The 27,380-nt window shown below is 44.1% G+C and overlaps 1 protein-coding gene across 1 annotated transcript in view; it reads left to right on the forward strand.

Moving 5' to 3' along the window:
* Window positions 1-27,380, forward strand: part of CPED1 (cadherin like and PC-esterase domain containing 1) — a 261,375-nt gene that overhangs the window by 4,999 nt on the left and 228,996 nt on the right. Inside the window, exon 2 of the mRNA XM_038557483.1 lies at window positions 20,711-20,894. Within this exon, the coding sequence (XP_038413411.1) occupies window positions 20,711-20,894 (184 nt within the window). The remainder of the gene's footprint in view (window positions 1-20,710; window positions 20,895-27,380) is intronic.

A 27,380-nucleotide genomic window follows, 5' to 3' on the forward strand; every position in this document is an offset into this window, starting at 1 on the left:
CCGGTCGCAAGGCTGTTTCCCGAGGCCTCTTCTCCGCCCAGTCTTACTTTCCTCTCGTGTTCTCGAACGCCGTCTTTCAACTTTCTCCAGGACCCTTCCAGAGTTACTCTCCCGGAGCGGCAGGATTGCTGGTTCAGACCTTTCCCCTGGACCGTGCCTTCTGCGGGTCCGCGTACTCATCAGTGACCACAAGCAGCTTCCTTCGCAGGGGGCAATCCGCCTGACCCAGGGCGCCCCCTCGCTCTCTCCTTTCCCTCAGAGAAGCTGTGGCTGGGTCTCTTTGGATTTACTTCCCGGTCACCCCCGCCCAGGCCTTTCCCCTTTGCTTTGGGCTCTTCCACCGAAACTACTCTTCAGCGACCCCTTCCTTGTCTATCAGGTGAAGTGATTGACTTTCAGTTCACATCCTTCTGCTCTGAAGCGTCTTACACAATTGGTCAACAACTCCTGAAATGTTGAATTCCGTGACACAGCGAGATTATTCTCTGACGTCTACCAATAACTGCTGGCCTCCTTTCAGGGTACATTTCCTCTGACGCTAAAAGTAGACATTGCCAAATTGAGTGTCATTGGGCCTTCGGTGGTCTTGGTTTATACTTTCCCTTGGTGATCATATCAACTTTGCATTCCGTTTATTTTCAACCTGTATAGACAGATGACCTGTTAGGTATATGTCTAGCTTGGATCTCACTCTTCAACCCCCAGATGGGCATCTCCAATTTCTTGCTATCTTTTATTGAGGAGTAATAAGAACTATGAAAACTCAAATATTTTCCTTTCAAAATTTCCACGCCCAAATCAATGGCTCCGCTTGACCTATTTCCATGAAGAGGACTCCCCCGCTCCCCATTCTCCTGAATGAACAGGTTTTAACCCTTGGAGTTATATTTGATGCTACTTGCTCTTTCTCTCCATCTTGCCCCCATGGCCAGCTCCAAATTAGAAAGGCCACCACATTTTCCAGGCCTCTTCTTTTTCTCTTTTTAATTGTTACCTTTTAAAAAAATTTTAATTGTGGTAACAAATGCAAAATACAAGATTTGTCCTTTTCATCAATTTGAAGTGTTCGACTAGTACACTTGTTGTTCTAGTACTAGTTATATTTGTACTGTTGCGTACAGGCCACAGCATTCCTGCCTTGTCCACAGCCCTTTTTCAGAACCATTTGTTTCAACCCAGCTCAGCTCATATGTCGCTTCCCAGTGTGTTCTCCATGCCCCTGGCTTCTGGTTTATATAGTCCTGAAGACATACTCTTCCTTTTCCAGCTCTGACTTCTGGTTTCTCTCTGCGACCATGATGCTCATTTGGCCCTTTATTATGCTTAAGTAATTTTAGTTATCACCTTAGAACAAGCCTATATGACTGGTTTAAAGTGGGTTTTCTCCCAAATACCCCAAATGAACCCAGATAATAACTAATTAATGTTCCAGATTTTTAGAGTTTACCTTCATGATCTTGATGCTGTGTCCTCATTGCCACTAACCTAGACGATTTTCAGGGGCGTAACTAGTTCCTCTTCAACCTACTGCACGTTCTAAGCCATCTACATACAACTCTTATGTTCTATCTCCTAAATGGGCTGTGGTAGTTGTTATACGGAACCCACTGAATCGAATAGAATCCATCCCTCTCCCGCCAAGTATGTTCCAACAACTTTTTCGGCCTTACGTCCCACTCTGCCTTTATTTGTGATCCATATGCCAGCCGTACCCTTGTTTCCAAATGCCACCTCACCGTCTTTGCCTGGAGTCCCCTCCCGTAACTCTATCCAAGTCGATACCTCTAAGACATCTTTACAGACATTCTTAGAGCATTCTGGAAGCTGCAATTCCACTCTCTCTGGGTGGCGGCAGACCTCATCTCCATGACTTGATGTGTGCCTAAGCATCCCTAATAAGACTTGTTTTTCACTGTAATTATTTAGAAATGAAGAAACATGTGAATGTAGAACTAGAATTAGAAATAAGTTGAAGATGATCTGGTTCAAGACTTATTTTATAAGTGAGAAAAAATGAAGCTGATGGAAAGGAAGTCCCTTTGAGAGTGACTAATGGAGTTGATAATGATAAGATTAGACTAAGACCTCAGTTTTTTTAGCTGTCTCTGTTCTATTTCCCCTACTATCTCTATTCTATTTCCGTTTACTCCATTCTATCTCCATATACTGTCTCCATTCTATTTCCATATACTAAGTCTATTCTACTTTCATATACTCTCCATTCTATTTCCATATATTCTCTATTCTGTTTTCATGTACTATATCCATTCTATTTCCATATACTATCTCCACTCTATTTCCGTATACTAAGTCCATTCAACAGTTCATATACTCTCCATTCTATTTCCATATATTCTCTATTCTATTTCCATGTACTATATCCATTCTATTTCCGTATTTCTCCTTTCTATTTCCATATACTATATCCATTCTGTTTCCATATGCCATCTCCATTCTATTTCCATATACTATGTCCATTCTACTTTCATATACCCTCCATTCTATTTCCGTATATTCTCTATTCTATTTCTATGTACTATATCCATTCTATTTCCGTATACTATCTCCACTCTATTTCCATATACTAAGTCCATTCTACTTTCATATACTCTCCATTCTATTTTCATATACTGTCTCCATTCATTGGCATTATGGATTGAATTGCATCCCCCTCAAAAAAGATATGTTGAAATCCTAACTCCAGTACCTCAGCATGTGACCTTACTTAGAAATATGGTTATCATAGATGTACTTAGTCAATATGAGGTTCACACCTGAGTACCGTGGGCCCCTAATCCAATATGACTGGCATTATAAGAAGACAGTCAAATGAAGACAGAGACATACAGGATGCACTGCGCTTAACGATGAAGACAGAGTTTGGAGTATGCAGCTGCAAGCCAGGGAACCCCAAAGATTTCTGGCAAACCAGCAGAAGCTAGAAAGAGGCAAGGTAGAAGTCCGCTACAGTTTTCAGAGGGAGCACCCCACTGCTGGCCCCTGGGGTTCAGGTACCTAGCCTCTAGAATTGTGGGGCAATACATTTCTGTTATTGTAAGCCATCCTTTTGTGGTACTTTGTTGTGGCAGCCCTAGGAAACTAATAAAATAGGGGAGGCGGAGTAGTTCAGCTCATGAGCTCTGGAGTCAGATTAATAACACTTGTTACCTTGCTACCTTGGACACACTTCTTGATCTCTTTAGGATTTCATCTTCTCACCTCGAAATGGATATATTTTCACCTACCTTACAAGGCTAACATGAGGCTTACATGAGATAAGTCTTGTGAAGCACTTAAAGTGGCTGACATATAGAAAGGGCTCAATAAATATTAACTATTATATAATTTTCTTGAGGACTTACTCATCCTCCCGACCCCTACAGACCCTAGCATGGGACCTTCACAAAGTAGGTGAGCAATAAATAATTGCTGCAGGGAACATGAGGAGCTGGGTAAGGAGCATCTGAGATGAAAGCCTTGTTGAGTTTGTCTCCCTGCCTCTAAGCTGTTGTGTTTTCACTAATGAACCTTGGGAATCAAAACAAAACTTGAGGAAGCTGCTGTGTCGATCGAGTCAGGCTTGCTTATCTGTAGGCAAGGTCTTCGGTTTGGGCTGAATCTTGTTTTCTTTTCTTTTTTCTTTTTTTTAAATTTCAGATGCTGGGATTAATTATATGCTATAGTTAAGGATGTGGAGGGATGAGTTGGATGGGGAGTAGAGGAAAGAGGTCAAGATTTTAGACTCTGCACAATTATATTTGTTTATTGTTTTTCTCCCTACACATAATTTAAGTTCCTTAAGAGCAAGTACTTGATTTAACTTGTTTACTGCTTCTGACCCTAGTGTCAAAACAGTCTCTGACACATAGTGAGCCCTGAATAAATATCTAGTCAATGAATGAATGAATGAATCATGACTTTGGAGATCAGAGAAAGTCTACTTTAAAACAAAGATGAAAAATGAGAGGAAGTCCTCCTTCCTTTTCTTTTTTATTTTTGTTGAGCTCTCAGACCCTGAACCCCATCTTTTTCTTGTACCAATATCTCTTGAACCCCTTTCTGTACCGTACCGTCTCTTCTTATACTTGGGGCTAGTGCTAATTGTCTGCCATTTTACTACATTGAATCTGCTTCAGTTATCATTCATTTCTCCTGTTCTCTTCAGCTCATTTGTCTCATTGGGATCTTTATACTGTAAGAGATCTCAAGTATCTACCACATTTAAGGAAGAAGGAGGGGGTGCCTACATGGCTCAGTTAGTTAAGCGGCTGACTCTTGATTTCAGCTCAGGTCATGATCCCAGGGTTATGGGATCGAGCCCCATGTTGGGCTCTGTACTCAGTGTGGAGACTACTTGTCCCTCTCCCTCTGCCCCTCCCTCTGCTTGTGTGTGCTCTCTCTCTTATAAATAAAATACTTTAAAAAGAAGAAGAAGGAGGATGAGGAGGGAAAGGGGGAGGAGGAGAAGGAGAACATCCTTTCCCAGCCAGTGTGGCTTTCTAACTACTTCCCATCTCTCTTGGCTTCTCAGTCACCACGATCTTACCTCTCTTCCTATGAAGCAATTCCCATTTTTTTTTTTTTTTTTACAAATTCTACTAAAAATCAAGCCTTCCCTTTTATGTGTTTTTATATGTTAACCATATTTGAAGATAAACATTTAAAGAGTATGCTGATGGGAAACTAAATCTGGGGCCTATGCACAGGAGGCTCTCAGGAGATGATGTCAGCATGCTAACAGGTATGTGACTTCCATAGAATTATTTGGGCTGCCCGATGAGCATTTAACGCCTGTGGATTTCTTTGAGATAGTTGATTAGAGCTATGCTAGATTTTTATAATGAAATATGCACATGGGTGAAAAATTGTTCATACTGAGAAAACTTTAAACAAATTCAAATTTGCTTACACTAGATAAATTTTAATGAAGTCTTGATGAAGCTGATATTTAAGCAAGTTATGTTAAATTTCCTATGAATCCAGGAATTAATCAGTTTATGGGTGTCATTCTCTTTTTTTTCAAAATAATGGCAATAACTTCTTTTTCCCTCTCAGCAATTTTGTTTCTTGTTCTAATAGAACTGGAAACTCACACAAACCCTCAGAAATGGAAACCACTAGATACACTCACATTATAAAAAGTGCTTCCTGTTATCAACTTTGAGTCTGTGGCCTTTTGGGGTGAAAGGAATGTTTGGTTTCATTTTTCCCTTTGGTTTCCTTTGGATCTTTTTCTAAGGAGCCATTCTCGCTAAAAGGATGAGCTCATGTTCTAAAACAGGATTTATGTTCTCTAACAGAAACTATACCAAAGTTGGAAATTTGTATGGTAAATAGTACTTTGTCAACGTTTGCACTTTCCAGAGACTTGTTCAAAGTGTAAAACTAAACATCTGGACTTACGTACAGGGTTAAAAAGAAATATAATAACAAATTATAAATTGAGCCTTGGCCATATATAAGCATCTTAATGAAAAAAATGTATTTAAAGTTCAATTGAATTCACTAAGGAGAGCTGATTCACTTATGATCCAAAGTAATAGATGAAACAAAATATTCAGAAGAACACATGGACTTGAAAGAGCACAATGGGCCCAATCATGTGTTCGGAAATATAACTACATTTGGTATCTCTAATCCTTGCTTGGGGACTCTGAGTGGAACCCTTGCCAGTTCACTTATGGTGCATCCCCGTTGAGTCCCTTGCTAAAGGGAGGCTCCAGGATGCTGCGTGTTGGTGGGAATCGCCCTAAGTGTATCCACCAAGGCTTCTGACCCTAAACCTGTTGAGTATATTGAGTAAGAACATAGATATGTTGTGAAACAAACACGACCTTTGGCTCAGATTCCAACCGTGTCACTTATTAATGTAGGTCACAGCAGATCTTATGTAGATTTCTAAACTCTCAATTTTCTCACTGGAAGAATGGACCTAGCTAAGCCTGCTGCTTGAGAATTGAATACGTGTCTGAAAACACCAAGCATGGTGGCTGACCAGGGTTTGTGTCCAGTAAATGTTGGTGTTTTTCCTGCCCACAAGAAGCTGGACTTAAGCTTTGACCTCAAAAACAAGCACTATAAATGGCTTATATATTTTTTCAAGAATGTAGTTCCTGTGTTTGATCTTCCACCTCTGTGCTTTCTTCATTATATTCTGTTTGGGCAGATGTTTGAGGTAGCATGTTCTGTGCTAGCAGTCTTCGGAGTTCCTCTGACACCTCCAGATGAGCCAAATGGAAGTACTTTCCACTAGTTTTCTCCGGATGAATGATACTTCCTTCCCCTCCTGCTCAAGAATGTGTTCAGCTACAAGAAGTAGCAATGAAGCACATCTTCCCTGATTTATAAAGTTCAGATTATTCACAAATTCTGATATTTTAATTCTTTTTATAGCCAATTCTTTTACGACACATCTCACAGTTGATTTTCACAAATCAAAGCTCATTGTCTGCTGTCCTGAGTATATTCTGACTATGCCTAAGAGAGGGATCTGGGAAAAGTGACCGATTCAGAATGGGAGAGTCAGGCAGGGGAAAAGCCTCATGAGAGTAAACAATCTATGGGGAGAAAAGAGAATTTATTAAATAGGAATATTGTTCCTGGGTCCTGGTGTTTCTAGCTGGTTTTGACATAGGAAGAGAAGACCATGTTGGAGTGCTGGTACACCTGGTAAAGGTCAGTGTATCTGAGGCCGATCCCGCTGTGCCCCACTCACTCTCTCCAGGTGGAAGAGAAAAAGAACAAATGGGTGTACAGGAAGGTACTTGTGATGGGTACTGGGTGTTGTATGTAAGTGATGAATCACTAAAGTGAGTGTAATGCGGTGGCCTATGTAAGCAAACCAAACTCTAAGCCTGTAAATGCTTCAAGGTTAGCAAATCAAAACCTAAGGACAACTAATCGGAAACAGCCAAGTAGGAATGCCCGGGGGGCTCAGTGCTTGAGCATATGCCTTTGGTTCAGGTCGTGATCCGGGGTCCTGGGATCGAGTCCCACATCGAGTCCCACATCGGGCTCCCCACAGGGAACCTGCTTCTCCCTCTGCTTGTGTCTCTGCCTCTCTCTCTCTGCCTCTCATGAGTAAATAAATATAATCCTAAAAAAAAAGAAAGAAAGAAACAGCCAAGTAGACTTTAAGCGATAGCCAATGAATAATTGCCTTACCTTGCCTGTGCCTTTTCTCGATTAAAGTCTCTCCCTGAGCTCCCGGTAGAGAAACATCCTAAGACCAATATTACCTTATATGTTCACTGACTAGAATTTACATAAAAAGTTGAAAGTAAAAAGAACTAATGGGGACCCCGTTCCAATCCCAAAGAGTTGAGTCACCATGCACAAGTGACTTCTTTTGTTTCTTCTTGTAGCCTATGGCATAAGGGTGGGAATATATGTTACAGAGATGTCATGGGGTCAAGGTAGACACTAGCCCAGGATGTCTTGGAAAACACTGAGGTTATAAGAGGGAGGGGAGTAAATATTATCACATCTGCTAAGAGAGAAGCCAAGGCATATTGGACATTTCAAGAGTTTACGTGAGCACAGATCGATTCTCATCAGGCAGCACCACACCGCAAGTGGGTAAGAGTGTTCCCCCAGTGGGAGCTCAGGGGGGACCTGCTTAGAGAAAAGGCACAGGTAAGTCAAGGCCGTTACTGATTGGCTGTTGCTTCAAGTCGACTTGGCTGTTTCTGACTGGTTGCCCTTAGGCTTCGGTCCGCTAACGTCGAGGCCCTTACAGGCTTGCACTTTGGCTGCCTTACGTTGGCCACCACCCGCTACACTCGCTTCGGCCTAAGAGCCTCCATGTTCAATTAATTTAACGCATCCTGAAGGATGAGGTCACGAAAATGTTCTCACTGCATTGGGTATCTCCTGAGGGAAAGGGATGCCTATAGGCAACAGAGATGTGAGACCCAGGAATACGCCTTTTTTCATGAAAAAGTGGTAGTGTGATGAGCTACCCAAACACAGTTATGTTCCAGAATGCTCCTGAAGTCCCAAATCGCACTGTTGCAACCGCGTTGCCTCTTGGCGCCCCACTGTTTCTTTAACAAGCCATAGGAAGCATAGTCGCCTTCCAGTAGTTTCAGCCCTAAGCCTGGCTCTTCCCTGGTGGCAAACCCAGCAGTCATCTAGCCGAAGTGCACAAATGCTTCGGGAAAAGTGGAACAGGAAATTAGCTTTTCTGTAGCAGGGCAGGGACTATCTGACCTTGGCCAGCGTCAACCAGAACGTGGACTTGCACACTGAGCAGCAGAGCCCCCATGAGGCGCACCCAGAGGGCAGGAGTGATTCCAAGTGGGTGTCCCTCACTCCTCCCGCTATGACGCGCTCTGTCTCCTTTGAGGAAACAGTGGAAACATTAATACCACATCTGAAGCTTCTTACACACGAGCGAAACCGACCTGTCCAAATATTTTAGTGCTACATAAGCTATTTTAAAAGCAGATGGTTTCAGGGCAGAGTTCATTTTCTTTCTTTTTTTTTTTTTTGAGCAGAAGATAAAGATGAGGGAAAAGGAGATAAGCTGATTATTTTTCTTTTTAAGAACCAGTGGTTAAAGCAATAACACGTCTGCTTTAAACACACTTGTTTGCTGGAAAACAGAATAAAATGTATTTTTGAGAATATATTCTGTCAAAAATATAAACTTTAGGGAGCCAGAACTATCTCCTGTTTTTAATATAAAATAATGGCATTTTAGAAAGAAGCCCCCTAAAAAGAATAAAAAAATAAAAAGAAGCCCCCTTCCTGTGATATAATTGGGAGGATGTCTCATCCCCCAATGACGTACACATAATCCTAAGCACAATTCTTAGGAAAACCCTGAAAAAGTAAGCAGGAATTTATAATATAAATAATATAACTATTTCCTATGGAGTCTAGCATTTAGTTTTTTAAGATTTATTTATTTATTTGAGAGAGATAGAGCGAGTGCATGAGCATTGGTGGGGAGGGACAGACCGAGAGAGAACCCTCAAGCCAGCTCCCCACTGAGTGTGGAGCCCCACATGGGGCTCAGTCCCAGGGCGTCGGGATCATGCCTGAGCTGACATCAAGAGCCAAACCGACTGAGCCACCCAGGGGCCCCAGTAAGGTCTAGAATTTAAACCAAGCCTTTCTAATAAATTACCGGCGGCTGGATCAGGGCAGGGATGGAGGCGAGACCAGGCCTGGCCCCATGAGCTGAGTGAGTGGATGAATGTGGTCTAGTGTCATTCAGGCTGTGTCCAGTGCAGGCCTTCCCACCGTGGCTCGTGGTCCTTATATTTTTCTTTTGTACTTTCAGTTGATTTTTAAAGTCTGGCCTCCCAGATAGACCATCCAGGTCTATAAGATGCCCTCACTTTCCTAAAAAGACCAAAGCAATCTGTTACGTTAGAAGAGATGGTTTCTTCTTTAGGTCTGGCCTATGAGACCCTCTCCTGGACCCTTTAAGAATAAGCTGGACCTCTAGGAAGGGAAGTCAAATTTCTGGCCAGTCACAGAAGAAAGCCAAATGCTATCCTGCCACATAATCCATCCCCTAAGGGAAGAACTACAGAGTTTAGGGACCTGAAAATGTGATCGTCGTATTAGATGATGTCTTATTCTTTCCTCTAGAGATAGTGCTTATTTTGTGGTATTACTAGATACCGTCATTTCCTGCCAATTTTTGATTTTTAAAGCAGAAAGTTGGCCTCAAATACTTAAGCATTCTAGAGTGAGCGTGTCATTTGGAAGGCCCTAAAGTCGATTTTGAAGGGACCGTGCGAGATTGTGTTATGATGTGTTGGTGTAAGGGTGCAGCATGTGGCAACGCGAGCCGGATCGGGGTTGACTGGATGGAGGCTTCCGGAGGGGAAGCGTGGGAAAGAGGTTCTTAGGACTCATCAGGTGTTACCCCGGGTAGCCCCCACGGAGAGCCAAGGCTGTATGTTAGTAGTGGCCCGTGGGCTGAAGGGACGAGATGAGGACACCACGGGGCGCGCACCACCCCAGGGGTTGGAGCAAGCAGACAGCTTGAGCGCCGAGGCGTAAATGTGTGCTTGAAGGAAACTGCGTATAAATTTGGTTGAAGGCAGGATGTTTTTGTCATTTGAGCCGCGTGTGGTGCCTGAATACTTAACACTTGCTCCTCCATTCATCTTGACGGTTTGTCTTCCAGGTGGGTAGGCCGAGGCAGGGTTTCCCTGGGCTCCCTAGGTACGGGCCTCCATCCCGTGGCCTTCCACGCAGACAAGAGCCGCAGCTGACCTTTGCTGCAGGGGCACCTGCCCACAGCAGGTTGGGCTTCCATCCTTAACCATCTGTGCGGCTCACGGAGACGCTGGATTTCGGGGGAGACCCTGGACGAGTGGGCTGCCGCAGGGGTGTGAGGGCTGAGGCGGAAAGACGGGAGCCAGAGATTCTGCGTGCTGGGGCTGGCAGCATCAGGCGCTTACCCGAGGTGGGCTTGGCCACCTGTCCTCTCCTGGGGGGTCTGATATGGCGACTGGGCAGACAGTGGGTGGAGAACCTCATCCCCAGCCTGGTGCCTCAACTCTACCCTTACATCTGCCAGACGTTTTTGGTTTTTTTTTTTTTTTTTCAAGGCTGGACTCTGTGCAGAGGGGGGTCATGTTCACTCTGGTGCTGAAAGAGATTCTAGGCTCTTCAAGGGCTTTTTGTATCCTGATGGTGAATGTATTTACAGAACGTTCTAACAACATATAAAATTAAATTACGGGCAGCCCCAGTGGCGCAGCGGTTTAGTGCCGCCTGCAGCCCAGGGCGTGATCCTGGAGACCCTGGATCGAGTCCCACGTCGGGCTCCCTGCATGGAGCCTGCTTCTCCCTCTGCCTGGGTCTCTGCCTCTCTTTCTCTCCCTGCATCTCTACGAATAAATAAATAAAATCTTTAAAAATAAATAAATTAATTAAATTAAATTAAATCACATTTAGTCGTTCAGTTAACTTACTGCCTAATTCTTGTCTGGCACCCAAGTCTAAGCAGTGTGCCCGTTGTCCACATGACGGCGATGGCCGGGTATATTCTTTTCATGATACACTTGCTCTAGCACTCAACTTTTGTAAAAGAAGAACAGCAGAGATGATGATGGATTATGCTTAGACGTGTTAAGGCCCCTGATCTAGAAGCACCACCTTATCCTATTCCACTGGTAATTTGCCAGAAGCCCTTTGAAACCACGTAATTGGGATTTTTAAGGTTTTTATCTCATGATCTTCATTACACAAAGAGGCCATAAGACCGATGGGGCTCTGATGTCATGGTGACCTACGTCCGTAAACGCCTCAAGGTTAGGAAGCCAAAATGCTAAGGACAACCGATCCCACACACAAGCAACAACAACAACAAAACAAAACAAAAAAACCCACCAAGCTGTAGCCAATCAAATAATTTCCACTCTTTGCTCCCACACTTTCTCTACCTAGTTCTTGCCCCTGGCTCCTCTGGGCAGAGTGTTCCTAACCACTTGGGGTTTGGGGCTGCCCGATTGGAGTGGACTTTTGCTTACGTGAGCTCTTAAAATGTCGAATGTGCCTCAGTTTACCTTTTAACGATTTAAAATATTTTAATCCGTCAAGAGGTTCTTTCATGCAATGACTTCTTTAAGAGATATTTAATGCGCCCTCTCTTTATGAGGACTGTATATTTTTGGCTGCCCTTGTCTTCCCTGACTCTCCCCCATCCTTACACTAGCATGAAAAGTAAGAGGAAATACTGGTGCTTCTTCACAGATGAAGAAATCAAAGTCCATCGAGTGGCGCTTCCGTGGCATCAGCAGACAGTGAATGGAGGGTGGGGAGGGGAGGGGACACCCAGGGGTCAGGAGGCCTGGGGCTGGAAGGCAGGACTCGAACCCCCACTGGTCTCCGGCACCCGCACAAGTGTTGGGTGGACGCTTCGGTGCTTAGGTAGCGACGCTGCCGGGGGCCCTGTTCTTCCCCGCGGTCACGTTGCTTCTGCAGGGCCTCGCTATTTTAAGACCAAACTGCTGAATTCGCTCGTTGTTTGGGCCTGGGGGGACAGAGACTTGCGATTATTTTAACATTTTTCAAAAGAACAAGGGCTCCCCTTGTTTTCTGCTTGGGTTTCCCGAGTGCGGTCGTCGGTTTTATCCTCTCTTCCTGTCGGGCGGCCTGCAGCGACTGCGGGGCTGCGAGTGGGGCTCGTGGGGCTCGGGAGCATTGCCCCCCAACCTGCGGCCGGGATCGGGGCCCGGGGGGAGTAGCCTCCTGCTCTTCAGCTCCCCGGGCTTGTCTGATTAAGGGGAGACTGGGGGTGCAGAAGGAAGGAGAAGGGACAGCAGGGCCCGGGGCCGTGGTTCGTATTTGATCCCACGTCGGGAGCAAGTCGGAGGCACCCGAGGACAGAGCAGGGCAACAGCGACAGGTGCTCCCCGCTGACCTCGGGGCGCTGTGCTCCTCCCAGGGCCCCCCCGGCCGCCCCAGGTTTGCAGGACCCCAGCTGGGCCTCACTCTGTGAAGTTACAGACCCGGAGCCCGCGGCCGGTGCGTGTCACGGCGGGGCCCGCGGCCCGGGGAGAGCTGCCACCACGCTGGGGGGCCGGGGGTGGCTGCCGGGCCACACGGGCACAGTGGCGGCAGGGACATGGCGGGGTGGCCCGGGCCCGGGGTCCCCTCTCCCCGCGACACAAGCCCTGGCCCCCTGGCTGGGGGCCGCCCTTCGGTGGCATGGGTGCGGTGCGGCCTCTCCTGGCCACCAGGCACCGTGATGCCCCCACCCCTGACCTGCGATGGCAGAGGTCCCAGCGGGCGGAGGCCACGCGACCCTACCGTCCCCGTCTGCCCTGCTCTGCTTTCCCATCTCCTGTCTGCGCCTCTTCCCACTCGGGCCGCAGGCCCCTGGCCGCTTGCTTGGAATCCCTTCACGCCAAGGCCCTTCTTCGGGAAGGCCTTCGCCCTCGTACCTCACCTCCCTCGCTTGCACACGCCGTGACCTGGCTGCCCTGTGGCCGCTTCTCCTGGCTCTTTCTGCCCCAAACCAGGCCCCACCCTGCGGTGCTTAACCCCCGCCCCACCCGGGCACCTCTGATGCTCCCCCGTGTGATTAGGGGCCTTCGCAGCACAGGGCCCAGGCCTCCCCTATGGCTTGACCGCCCAGGTCATGGAATACTTACACTTAAAAAAAAAAAACTTTTCTGTATTATGGGAGTGACGTCATAAAGTTCTTAGGAAATCTTTGCGATGTAGGAAGTAAGGGTCTGGCCTTCCGGAATTCCATCAGGATGCCCATCCCTCTCCAGAAAACAAAATAAAACAGGAAAACGCTCTCCGGGTTCCCCGCTTTGTGCCTTCCCTGCTGCGGCTTTTAGTAAAGGGCATCGACGTCCCTCGAGGGTGTACGTAGGTAGAGAGACCAGCGGGAAGTCAACCAACTCTCCAATTCTCTACTACTCATGAGGTTTTGGTTTCCTACTAGTTACTTAAGAACACACCGAGTAGAGTTGTATTACCTTCGCCCTCCCCCTCCTTGCGGGTCATTTCTTACTGCCCGCCTGACCGTATTTACCGCCCACGGCACCTGTGGCGCTGACCTGCAGGAACTTGCTCTTGCAACTTCTCTGCTCATCTTTTCTCTCCCTCTGAGGATTTTCTTTCTTCCCTCATTTTCTTTCACGCACAACATTCATAACACATGCAAGTGACAGCATCTAGAAGAGCTCCGGGATCATCCTTTAGCACTTCACCCAGACCAGAGATCTGTATCTCCACCGGAACTCACCTTGAGTTAGATTTCCTTCGTTGTTTCTTGCTCTTCCTGCTAAAAAGTGAGCTCAGCGGGGCAGAGTCCTGCCAGGGCTCTTCAGAGCCCAGCCCCGTGCCTGTCCTGTAGGAAGTGTTCAACAATCTCAAGTAGGTGAGTGAGTGAATGAGTAAACATGGAGAACGAGCCAAACGGGAGGGCATCTGAAGGACCCAGGAGGAGAAAAGGGGGATGAGGTTCTCAGGGATTTGAGGGTAGACATCGGGAGGAGGTTTGTTGGGGATGATGTGGAATCTGGAGAATAAACCCAGAGTGATTAGCTATGGAGAAGAGGAGAGGACAGGTTTCCTCTACGGCAGCCAGCAGGAAAGAGGAAACATTAGTTGTGCCGATAGGCGACCGGTTTGCCAAAACAGAGGCCGTGTAGCTTGTTTCCTTCTATTAGTGCTGATTTCCTCTGTGAATGGGAGGCAGTGATCTGTAGAAATAAGAAGGTAGCTAGAGACCGGGAACGTTGGTCACTATGGAGTATGAGAGAGAGGGAAGCATGGCGGATGGTCTGGGGACCCCCAAGACCCAATTGGTTTTGCCAACCAGAATCTGTCCAACCAACCAGGCACTTTGCTTCAGTGGCTCCCAGCAACCCAGCCCAGGGGCAGGACATGGGATCTATGGGCGTCAGGTTCCGCAGCCCCCCAGTCCTCCCTACTTACCTGGCTTCTCATTATTCATTGTGCCTAGTTGTTTGCGTCTTGATGGACTGTCAGCTCTGCGGGGCAGAGACCCGTCTGTCTTGTTAACCGCTGGGTCCCCAGCTCTTCCATGCCTGAAGCTTTACCGTGTGAATGTGGTGCAAGTGCAGTGGAGCAAGGGAATCTAATATACTGGGTAGGGAGTGATTGGAGTGTTGGACCATGGAATCTGAACTGCCGAGCAAGAAGGTAAAAAAGAGGCTCTCAGAAAGTTGGCATGAGGAGGAAAAGCCAGTGGTTGGAGAACTGACGTGTTAGGAAGAAACGAGAAGAGATGGAAACATGCAAATGCGATCAGACAATGGAAAAAATCTCATTTTATAATTTTGGAGGGGGGCCGTTTGGGGGACCACAAAGTGCAAGATGTGGTCATTGGAGGGGGTGGTTGTAGGGAAGCGGAGGAGAGAGAGTCATGAGGGATGAAAAAGTCGTAGATATTTTATGGCTTGAGATGCAAATGTCAAAGCTTCCACTGAGATTTTCTAGTGGATGTTTTCACTTGATGGTGAGTAAAATGATCGAACCTATGATTACAAACAATGAATGTGTACTTTGCATTCATGCGCTCATTCGTTTGCTCACTCATTCATCCATTCCCTCTTACTCCGACCAGCGTAGACACATCTAGGCCTTCATGAAGCGTACAAGCTCGTGTGAGAGGCGGACATTAAACAAGTCAACATATAACTATAAATCGTGAAGAACGCCAACGGGAAAGATAGATGGAGAAACAGGCGATGATGGGTTGTAGGAATAGCTACGTAAGTCGCTGCCACCTCATCAAAGCTATATTGGGAATACAGTTTTTTATGTTGAAACTTGATTGCTTTAGTTTCTCTGTTGATGCTTAAAACTTGCGCAGAGGCACAGGTGAGCAAACGTGCCTTTCATGGGATGTTCGTGGGACAGGCAGGAGCCCCGAGGTGCCGTTTGGGAGTGAAATCAAGATTGTGCTCGTTGTCATGGAGTAGGTCTGAGAAGTGCGTGTTCCTTCCCTGATGGACTTGAGAGCCAGTTGAGTCAGTTGTGAGATAAAGATAGAGGTTAACTAAAGATTCATTTAGGTGAGGAACATTCTCGGGCTCTGCTTGCATACCCATGAGACCTGTGGTCTGTGTCCTACAATTATAAATACTTTTTCAGTGGGAAATGTGTAGGGTATGCATCCAGGAAAACTCAATTTTATTTCTTGAATTCTCTAAAATAAGTGTAAATTTCACCAATGGGTAAAAAATCCCTATTATATTCTTATAACAGAAAAATTAAAACATAATTCACTATGATGGACTCGGCAATATTTCTAAAATGTCAAAGATCTAAACCACAGGGCAATTTGAGTTTTAGTTATATATAACACACAACCAAGGTCTACCATATGATTTGTATTTGGGCATCAAAAGGTGTCATGAATACATGGCTACTTTAATAAATCTAGAAAAAACGTTCCTGCTATGTGAAAAAAAATTATTTTTCATCCCTACTATTTTTAAAAAGCTCTATTTCTTGCTTTTGTGGTGAGTCTTAGTGAAGTTTTTTTAATACTATAAGTAATTGAGAAATACAAGACTTTTATAATATAGGTCTTTATTTGATTTTTTTTACTACAAATTCATTACTTTTCTCAAACATTTAATCCTATTTTTGTCATTCTTGCTCCTATTTGAAATTCTGCTGAGATAAGTTTCTTAATCCAAATGTTCACCACTTTCTGTTCCCAATCTTCCATGGTAGTATTTATAACTAAGACATACATATCGAAAAAAAATGTTTGTGTTCATTCATTCAAGGAATATTTATTATGTGCCCCTTACGTGCCCAGTAATATTCTAAGGTTAGGGAAACAAAAGTGAACAAAAGAGACAAAATACATGGTTTCATTTACCCCCTTTTATGGTGTAGAGAGACAATAAACATAATCTAGAAATAATTATATTTTTTCATTAAAAGGTGACAAGTCATATGGAGAAAAACATATATCAAGATATATGGAAACATAGTTTATTGCAGAAATGCTTTTTATGACAGAGGTCAAACTATAGTAATTGTAAAGCTTATAGGATTTAAAAAAATATTTGTTTAGAGAGAGAGAGAATGCAGGGAGGAGGAGTAGAGGGGTTGGGAGAAAGTCCCAAGAAGACTCCATGCTGAGCACAGAACCCGGTGCAGGGATCGATCTTACAACCCTGAGGTCAGGCCTGAGTTGACACTAAGAGCCAGACACTGAACCGACTGCGCTACCCCGGGGCCCCTAATGCTTATAGAACCCGTAATGGAAGCGCAAAGTTATAATATGTTATTATTCAATTTTATTAATAATTGCCATCATTTATTATTGGGGCACTGTGTTGGACACTTTTGTATAGCAAATTAATTTAATTCCCCACCTAACTTCAGGTTACAACAAGGTAGAGTTTGTTACTTCAACCATACGTATGAGAAAACTGACGCAGAGAGAGAACACAACTCTCCCCAGTGGACAAAGCAAGCAAGTGGCAGAGGCAGAATTCAAATCCCGATTTCTGGTCCCTGGGCCTCTGTTCTTCCTCCGTGTGGCTGCACCTAACGCTTCAGCTTGTTTATTTCGGCGCTCTGTCCTTTGCTTTAGCTAACGTGGCATAAAGGTCTCAGACTTTGAAGTCTTTCCAATTAAAATAATGTGTTCATGTTTTTTTTAAGATGTATTTATTATATAGAGAGAAAACGGGAGAGACAGAGACAGAGGGCAAATGGCGGGGGCAGAGGGAGAGGGCGGGAATCTCAAGCAGATGAGTAGGGAGCCTGATGTGGGGCTCCATCTCATGACCCTGAGATCACGACCTGAGCCGAAATCAAGAGTCGGTTAAGCATCCAGGTCGTGAGATCGAACCTTGTGTCGGGCTCTGTGCTGAGCATGGTCTGGAAACCCCCCCCCCATCTCTCTCTCTCTCTCTTTGCTCCTCCCTCATATGTCAAATAAAAAAAAAATAAAATGTTTTAAAAAATTAAAATAACTTTGATGTAGTCTGGCAACGTGATTTCCGAGGGACGATTTTTCAGGTCCATCTAGAAGAAGGGAGAGAGGATTAACACCCAGTAACGCTCATTCTTTCCCAAGGTCTTCTCAGTGGGGCTGCGAGTCTCGAGTTGTAGACTTGGCCAGGTTGAACCCTTCCACTAAAAATATATCTTCAAAATTGTAGGGGTAATCAAGAGCTCTCATTTCCCAGAGTGCCGCTCCTGGCATTTGGGGATCCTGCATGTGTTAGTGTGGTTGACATAATTATTCATGTAGTTTTTATTTCACGTATGTGGTGTGTGCACCTGTTGTTAAACCAGTCAAAAGTGTTCTTGCCCCTTGGTATTGGGCCATTTTGCTGATACAGTGAGTTATAAATATGACAAGGACAGGAGCAGTTTGTATTACAGGATAACATGACATAATTTGACTGACAAGCTCACTTCCCATTATTCTCTGTAGCCTGAGATGCGAGTTAAAATGTCAGTCTGTTATAAAGGTTATTATAAAATATGGCAGTAATTATACTTTATTTACCATAAGCTCCATGTCCGCTACACTGCCGAGAGCTACGTTGCTCTTGCTTAAACTGACCCTGGCCGGGGGGAAGGGGGGGATGGATTTTTCAAAATAGTAATAACATCAAGTTTGAAAATACACTCTCCCCGTGTGAAATCACTGCTATCCTGAGCCAGCTGTAATAGAGAGGAGCATCCTGTGATTACGAAAGAAAATAATGTGAGAAGGGAGTTCTGGGCACTGTGCATTTTGCCTGAGTGACACCGATATATTTGGAAGCATCTGTCTTCCCCTTGCACCTCCATGCATGTTTGTTTGTTTTGGCCTCCTGTGGGCCAGCGGTGCCCTCTGACTCCTGCGTACAAAGGCCCCACCTGTTCTGGCTTCAAATACTCCTTCTTCCAAAATTTACCATGACAAGCAATGATATTAGCTGAGGAATCATGTCCCAGTTAGCAGTTGAATTTTTGAGTTTAAATAGTTTCATTATCAATCAATAAATAGCTTCGTTATCAATAAAACACAGCATCCTTTAAGAAGGGAAGATACTTAATTAATCATGCTTGTCCGAAGTACCACGCAGGGGAGGTGCGATTAGCTCGTGTTCTATTCCTTTCTATTAAGTCCACCGCACGCGTGTTAAACACCTGTGTCACCACATGCCAGGCAGGGCTCAGGCTCAGAAGCAGTTTTTCTGACTCTTTGCTCTTCATGTTATTACTTAAAAACCACATATATAGGGGCGCCAGGGTGGCTCCACCAGCTAAGCGTTTAACTCGTGGTTTCAGCTCAGCTTGTGATCTCAGGGTCCTGAGATCCAACCCCGGGTTGGGCTCCCTGCTCAGCGGGGCATCTGCTTGAGCTTCGCTCCCTCCGCCCCTGCCCCATTTGTGTGTGTGCTGTCGCTCTCAGATAAATAAATGAATCTTAAAAAAAAAACCCACATGCATATTATTTCCCATATACCAGGCACAGTCCTAAGCCCATCACAGACATGAACTCTTTAGTCTTCTCTGCACCCTAAGGAGGAAAGTATCAGCCAAGGTCACACAAAGAGCGCTGGTAGACCCTGGGGGATTCGAGCCCAGCAGGCTCTCCAGAGTTTGTGTTCTCCTACCGTCACTCGCTTTGTCTGTTCATTCGCAGATGGCAGTAGTTTGTGTGCAGTGACAGATGGGATACGGTTCCTGCCCTCAGAGAGTTTGTAGTCTAAGTCTATACCTTCTTTCTCTCCACACATATCATCAAAGATATCAAAGATCTTGATCAAAGATCGTCAAAGATCTTGATGGGGCACCCGGACTCCTTAATTTAGTGGGTATTTTCATTCATCGAACATGTGCTGTGTGTACGTGTACACTGCCTGTTACGGAGCTCGCATCGGGCAGACATGCACTCTTCCTCTCTCGGAAGTGCCAAGAGAAGGGTGTATTTCAGGGAAAACTTTCCCAAAGAGGTGACGTTTGATTTGGAGCTAGCCAGATGGACGAATGGAGAGGGGGGAAGGAATTTTAGGTTGAAGGCACATTGGTGGGCGAATGAAAGAACAGGGTGGGGTCAGGAATGGAGAGCATTAAGAATGTGCTATGACCAGAGAGGAAAGACAAGGGTTAAGTCTGAATAGCCTTGTGTTCCTTGATGAAGATTGGGAATGGAGTCTAGGGGTCGTGGGAAGTCAGGAAGACATTCAAGTAGTGAAAAGACATGGTTCCCTATGTTTTAGATCCACAGAGTGGACGCTTTGACTCAGAGGTGCCCTGTGAGTAACTTGGATCCCAGTTTTGTTTTGTTTTGTTTTTTACCTCTTCTCCCTCATCATCCTCCCCCAACTCCTTTGTCTCCTTTTCTTCGGCCCCTCCAAGTCTTTGCTGTCACCCTGATACCATCACTCCTTCCAGTAACAAAAAAAAAAAAAAATTATCTACTTTATCAAGGTTTATTCTCAAGTTTTTAGGAAAATACCCAATGTCTGCCATTATGCCTTATGATGAACTCAGATTTCAGCATTGTTTCTACTTGCCAGTTGGGAAATTCCTTTTTGTTAGTGGAATTTCAAACATCCTTGTGAGAAAGAAGAGTATTTATTTGGAGGATCAATAAGCTATGGAAGGAAGAACCTGAAATTACGATGTCCCCCTTCTGGGGCAGGGTCCGCCCTGCCACACTGAGCCGGGTGCCAGTTTTGGTGCATTTTTCTTGAGGGATGCAGCAGCATTGTCCATCTCCAGGGAGCTCTGAGCGTGCTTCTCAGCTCTCCCCATTCCTCAACATGTCCTGCCAGCACAAAATCCATCCTCTCTGCATCCATTTCCTCTCCTGTGTTTACCTAAAAAGCACTGTGAAAGGTAATGCAGCTGGAAGTATTTTATAGAAGCACAATGCAGATGAAAGGCGTTGCTATTAATTTATATTTTCAGCTAGGGTTGAGCTCTGTATTTCAGCGTAACAGTATTCCCCCAGGAGCTCTATATTTTAACGGCCTAAAATTCTCATCTCTCTATAATAGTGAGAAAAATTCAATTCACCTTCACTTCTTGCATACGAGGTCACCTTTGTCCTTGCCAGCCTTTCAGGGGATCTGTCTTTCATTTCCAGAGACACTGACAGGACAGCTTTCTGAATGGCCCTTGATTTGCATTAATGATGTCCTTCAAGGGAAGCGTGCAACTTCTTCCTCTTGAATTTTTATGCCTCCTTTCTGTCTCTCTCTCTTTTTTTTTTTTTTTTTTGTAGATCCAGAAGTCAATAGAGACACACTTTGGCGGCCATGACCGAAGGGCCCTACTCTACAGGCCTTCTTCCTTCAGTGAAACCGAGCTTCGGCTCCACCAGCACATTCTCACTCAGCATCGCTACACGGTTGTCATCGCTGAAGAAAGGCTCGAGGCTGGCCTTGGGCCGAGGCTGCTAGAAAAAGGTCAGAATAAGAAGCAAACACCAAAGTTGCTTGATGTATAATGTTAAACAATTTCCAGAACGTGCCACATTCTTTCCCTCAAGAAATCTACACAAGCAAATCTGTATCCATGACCAACTTTCCTGCGTCAAAGAAAACTTGGCTCCTTTTTTACTTCCTCTCAATCTTTCTTCAGCTATATTTCTTTGTTCCTGAAATTATTTTGTTTATATTTTTGTAGCATTTTGGAGTTGCATAGTTCATATTTAAATGCCACATAAAAAATGTTTATGTTTATGAGCCTGAATACATGTCTGCCCAGCACCAAACTGCTCCATATTTTAAGAAAATTGCCACTTCATCTGACTGCAAGTAGAATGTGCTGGAAATTGTTTCGAGAAGCCAGCTTAAATGTGATTCACAGATTGGCTCTAAAATGCGAGAGAAGCATGGATATTTATCACACACACTATTACTAGTCAAGTACTTTTATTTCTATCATTTGGAGTGAGAAATAAAAGACAAGTTTTTAAACAAGGTATTTGAAAAGAAAGTTGAGTAGATGATGAGGGTCAGAAAGGGCAGTAGCAGTAACAGCTAACATTTCCTGAGCAACTCACCATGTGACAGATACACTCCACCTTGCTCAAAACAGGACGAAATCAGAGAGGAAGCCAAACCATGAGAGACTCTTAATCATAGGAGACAAACCGAGGGTCCCTGGAGGCGCGGGGGTGGGGGACGGGGTAACTGGGTGATGGGCATGAAGGAGGGCACAGGATGTAATGAGCTTTGGGCGTCGTATAAGACTGGTGAATCACCGCCCTCTACCTCTGAAGCCAGGAATACACTGCATGTTAATTAAGTGAATGTAAATAAAATCAGAAAAATATTTTTTTTAAAAGTGCTTCCATATGCCGATGAATCAGTGAGGTTGGGGGAACAGTTAGCCACAATCCCCCTTCACCTTGTTCCCCTTATCACACTGGCTGTAAAGTTATAAGCTACTTAGCACAGTTTTTGGAGGACAGGGCCCAGAAAGTACACTTCAATGCAAAGAAAGGTCCTAAAAAGGTGCAGAGTATGGGCCATCAGGACAGGTCTTCAGGAATGCCATTCGGTGATCCCTATCCCCTAGGAGTAGTATGGGAATCTGCCCTGGGCTCCTGGAAGCCCAGGAGAAAAACAAAAAGGAAAGGGAAAGCTCTAGAATATCAAAGGGGGCTGAAAAGGAATTTTATGGACTTCATTGTGGTTGGTCCTATGAGGAAGGACGGATTGAGAGTTCTAGAAGATCCACCAATGATATTGTCAGGAAACCATTCATAGTGTTAGGGAAAGATATAAAACGTGTGGTCTCCCTCCCATCCCATTTTAGCCCCTCCCTGAGGTAGCTGATGGTATAACCCCGCCTGCACCCGGTGAGCTGTGCGCCTAAAGTCGTGCAAAACAGCAGCCGGGGTGACCCACCACTACCCGGGAAGCTGCTGCTCTCCCTCCCCGGAGCTGCGCCTGACCGCGGAGGGGCTCAGGAGGGGCTCTACGGCCTTCGGTGCCTCTGAGCTTCAATTCGGTTTCCATTTTCAACTTCGTCCAGTTGCAATTTAGAAGGACTGTGGCTGCTCTCTCCCTTCATGTCCTTGGGTCAGTTTCACAAGAAAAAGGAGGATGACTCTGCTGCTCCCAAATACCAAGGAAGTGCGAAGACAGCCTGGGGGCAGTAAAATCTGGCGGCCAAATTAGATAGATGGTGTCACCACCTGTGTCAGTGTAAATGCTGATTTGGCTCTCCTACCCCACATTCCCTCAGCTTGCAAAACATCCACTTCCTAATTCTTTCTTGGTTTCTTTGACTCAGGCTAATAAGATATTATTCCTGGGGAAGGCCTCAAGAAAGGGTAGCAATTTCACTAGAATGGAAAACGGACTTTTGGTTTTTCATCTCATTTTGTAGTTTTCGTTGTGAGGGAAACCTCAAATACCTGAAATTAAAAAAAGTTCTGTGACTATAATCTAACATTTCCTGGATTTTCTAACATATAGGGAAAAAAAATCACATTTTTATTGCAGCTTATTTTCCATGGCCACAGATTTAATCTATACGTTATGTTTGAATTGAGGCACCCGCTGTGAAAATATTTTCTAAAGATTTGATTCATTTTTCTTTAGTTTCACATGTTCACCTCATGCTTATTTTACTATATGTACAGCAGCAGAAAGTATGATGCTGTATTTGCACATTTAAACTTAATTTCTCCATCTTGAGCATCTTGGGGGACGTGGAAGCAATTCAGAATAATCTGGAGACTCAGCCCTCCTATCTATCATTGAAGTTTCTGCTCTTGGCAGAACTGAAATTTGAAACCATGACATCAAAAATAAAATAGGTACTAAGTGCCCAGCCAGGTACAGATTTGACACATCTGTAAAATACACGCTTGGTCGTAGGAAAATAAATATTAAAAAAACCCTTCCCTATCCTACCTGTTTTTCCTTCTTTTCTCTCCTCTTCTGATTTGAGCCCATTCACCTCTGCTGGCCTCTTTCTGTGCCAGTGTGTGAAGCACAGGTGGCCGCTTTCCAGCTTGGATCAACTTTTTTTTTTCTTCTTTTTTAAACCTTTAAGGCCAGAAATGGATAAAAATTAGAAAAAATAAAAGCATCCTAACCAGGCAACATTCCACTATTAAGTATAATCTGTTTTTTTTTGTTTTTGTTTTTGTTTTTTTTTGTAGAGTAACGTTTGGGCTTTATATTCTATTCTTATTCAGTAAACATTTATTGAAAGGAAAGGTAAGCAGTCTCAGGTTCTAAATTAGAATGTGGGCATTATGTTTTTTTCCTGGTTAATCCCATTCTGGTGGCATAACAGAAGTCGGTGGCTCTCCCCGGAAAGACAGTATGGCTGCGAATAGGTGACTTTCAGCGAGTGAGGTTCTTCGAGCTCCGGCTCTCTTATCTGTTAAAGGCAGTAAATGATATTACTTCATGATAATCTGTGGTGAGAATTTAATCACTTTGTCCGCCCCATCAGAGTTCTGGGAGGAGACAAAGTAAAGCCCAGCCACTATTTTTTGATTCAACAGTCTGGGAGCAGGGCCCAGAAATTTATATGGCAAAAACAGACACATGGGATTCTGATAGGTAGCCCACTGGGGCACACTATCCTAAGAGACAGACCATGGGTTCAAGAAATAGCCGTCTTTAGAGTTAGTTTTGTGATTAAAACAATGCAAAAGTCTACTCGCTGCAATGCCATCGTACTTCTCAAATTTTAACTGTTTAGGTATTTACAGGCATTTCATCTTTAGTCTGATTTTGAAAACAGCAAGCGGACAATTGTCCTTACAGATCTAAAACTTGGCAACATGTAAAACATACATACTTTGTGGTCCTTCAGACTCTTCTTGCTTTGGAAAAATATATCTCATGTCCCTACGTTTATAAGAACATATAATTCTCTAAAGGAAAAGATAGAAGCACCAACCCATTATTGTCCTTCCTGGTATCTAGCTACTCTTTACTAAATCACGGAATAGCATAATCTCGCCTAAAAGAGAGTAGATGTCTTCCAAAAATTCTTAGTCTACTCCCACGGTAACATCCAAGTCGTATGGGTCTGTGAGGCTCTGTCTCAGCAGGTTGTATCTTTGGATGAGAATTATTTCTGTGTACTTGAAGAGTAGTGCCTATTTATCAGTCTTCCGTTCCCTTCTGCATGCACCTTGCACTTCCAAATTAAATATAATAATCCCTGTGAAATACAGCTGCCAATCTGCCACAGAATCGGTCACTCTTAGGGTTTCAAATTGCTCTTGTTTTTGTAGAAAAACAAGAAACCCCCCATGGGGGTTTCCCATGGATTTTTTTTTTCCCCAAGAAACATAAAAGCGGAAGACCATATCGATTTTCTTGCCAGAGGTTGGCAAACTATGGTCCCCTGGCCAAATCTGGCCCAATGCCTGTTTCTGTAAACAAAGTTTTGTTGGAATACAGCCACATGTTTGTTTTCATAGGCCTTTGCCTGCTTCATTTTACCACAGCAGAGCTGAGGAGTTGGAGCAGGGACTCTATGGCTCTTAAAGCCTAAAGCATCTATTGGGCCCTTCACAGAAGGAGTTTGCTGACCCATGTATCTAGACTAATTCTATGTTATTTGATCCCAAACCAAGCTGATGGTTAAATTCTAGGGCTGAGATAGTTTTTAACTTTTACCAAACCTCATTCAAAAAGGATTTGTTGGTTTATAATAAAACATATAAAAATAAAATTAGGGCTCAGGCTGGATATTCCTCTTAGTTATCATAATTTAAGCTTAATTTTGGTTTGGGCCTTCAAATACCAAGAACAACAAGGGAAAGAATAGAAATTTTACTCTCAGAAAGAAGGGAACACTATGTTCCTTCCCCTAACACACCCAAGTAGTATATTTAAAACACATTTCTTGAAGGGATTACTAAGTAGATGAGCCTAAGTTACGTAATAGGCCCAGAACCAGAGCAATGTTTGTACTGCAAATGAAGTGGATGTCATATTTTGGTTCATATAGCAACCTTCCAGCGTGAGCGGAGACTGTAATAGTACAGCACAGTAGAGCAAAGGCATTTCTAGGAAGGGCTAGAGTTAATATGGTGATAGTGCTTATCGATATTTGTATTGATATTAAACTTGATATATTGTGTTCTAGAGAATGAAGTTTTAGATGCTGCTGCTTCATGGCTTCTCCCCCCCCCCCCATAAGGACACTGTAATTTATCTAACTGTGTTCTTGGGAAGCACTATTAAACGATATAGTTAATAGAGCGAGAGATACAGATCACTACTTAATGTTGTGGAAAACATATTAGAGAAGAAAAAGCCCATTTCCTTCTCTGTTCATAATTTAATAGTTTTCTATCCTCCTATATTTTTATTTACATTCACCTGCACTCTCAAAAATGTCCAACACACCCATGTACCGTTTGAAATTTAGTCTAATTTTGAAGGTTTATTTATAGTGGCCACTTGCCAAAAGCTGTCTCTGGGGCTTGTATGGAAAAGAAGCAACTACTGCAGACCAGTCTTCACTTCTGTGACGGACAGCATGTTTCAGTTTTCTTTCTTTAGCTTATTTGTATTCAAGAAGAAGCAATAAGGAGGTTGAGATTTAAATTGTCCGTAAGAAAGAAGAGCTTAACTACAGTAATTGCTTTCTTGGGGGAGGTAGTAGACTGGGGTAATTAAAAAGAATAAGCTTTGGAGTAAGATCAACCCCGAGTTGTGGTCTAGTGTTACCTTTAATGGTTAGTTATATAACCTTCGACGAGTTACTTAACCTCCCAAAGTCCTTGTTTTCTCTTTGGGAATTGATTGTGCTGGATTGCTCCACCAAGGCCACGTTGGGGGCCCTCCAGGAACGGGAGATAATGTCGTTACTACCCGTCAAGAACTAATTGCATAAGGATGATGGAGATTCCTTTCTGGGGAGGTTCACTGAAAATGGGTTCTATGTGAAGAACGTGGAGGTGCTACTGCTGGATATTTTGTGATAAACGAACGTGACAGGTGTTTTCAAGGCCGTCTTTATCAACCCACGTGTTCTCATTGAAAGGCCTGGGCTGTAAATCCTCCTGAAATTCCAACACATAGTCTCCTGGACCATTCCCTTGGGAGAGACCTCTCATTAAGAAAGCAAGTCTGTAAGCTCCTTGAGGTCAGGGACCATGTCCGTTGTGCCTACCACTTAAAACCCTGCCCTCTACCTAGAGGCACCCAGGGAATATTTATGAGTATTTATGGAATACAGCCGAATGCGTGAATAAATGAAGATAACATAGTGTACCAGTTACTTGAGCCCCTTAGTGAACTATCTCAGAGAATTCACATTAAAACTTAATTGATAAACCTTTTATTTTTACATGGCATTAGAGGTACATGGATACGCTACCCGTGCTCAGATTTGCTCTTCTATAAAAATAACGCAACTGCAAATACAGTAGTATCTGGGCTGATGGTACCTGTTGAGGCTTTAAGTGCTTGTGTCCATTTTTCAGAGTTCTTCTCTTCTTTTCCTGTTAAGACTCCTCGGTCTCATTTACCAGCGTTACTGTCTGGTGGTATTGGAGGAGGACGGATGAGTTTAGTTCTAGGCCTATCTGGTCTCAGGTGCCATAAGCTTTTCATATGAGTGTATTTAGCAAAAACTGAAGAAAGGATTTGTGAGGTATCTGCTTAGAGGTGATGACTGATTCACTGAGGGTTTAATATTCCATAAAACAATGAAATGCATAGCATTACCTAAAAAAACAAAAACAAAAACACACAAACAAAACAAAACACAACAAAAAACCTCTCCAATAAAGGATTTGTAAAAGTAAGCAAATAGCTTTCGTGGCTTGTGAACACGGAAAGCATTAGGGTCAAACCGCTCCCCCCCCTTGTGAGCTAGATCTCGTTTGTGTCCTCTACATTATTCTCTCTACTTCTTTGCTTAGTATAGTGTAAGATATTCGCATTTATGTTCTTCCA

This window comes from Canis lupus, chromosome 14 (assembly GCF_011100685.1).
Source record: "Canis lupus familiaris isolate Mischka breed German Shepherd chromosome 14, alternate assembly UU_Cfam_GSD_1.0, whole genome shotgun sequence".
Lineage (NCBI taxonomy): Eukaryota > Metazoa > Chordata > Mammalia > Carnivora > Canidae > Canis > Canis lupus.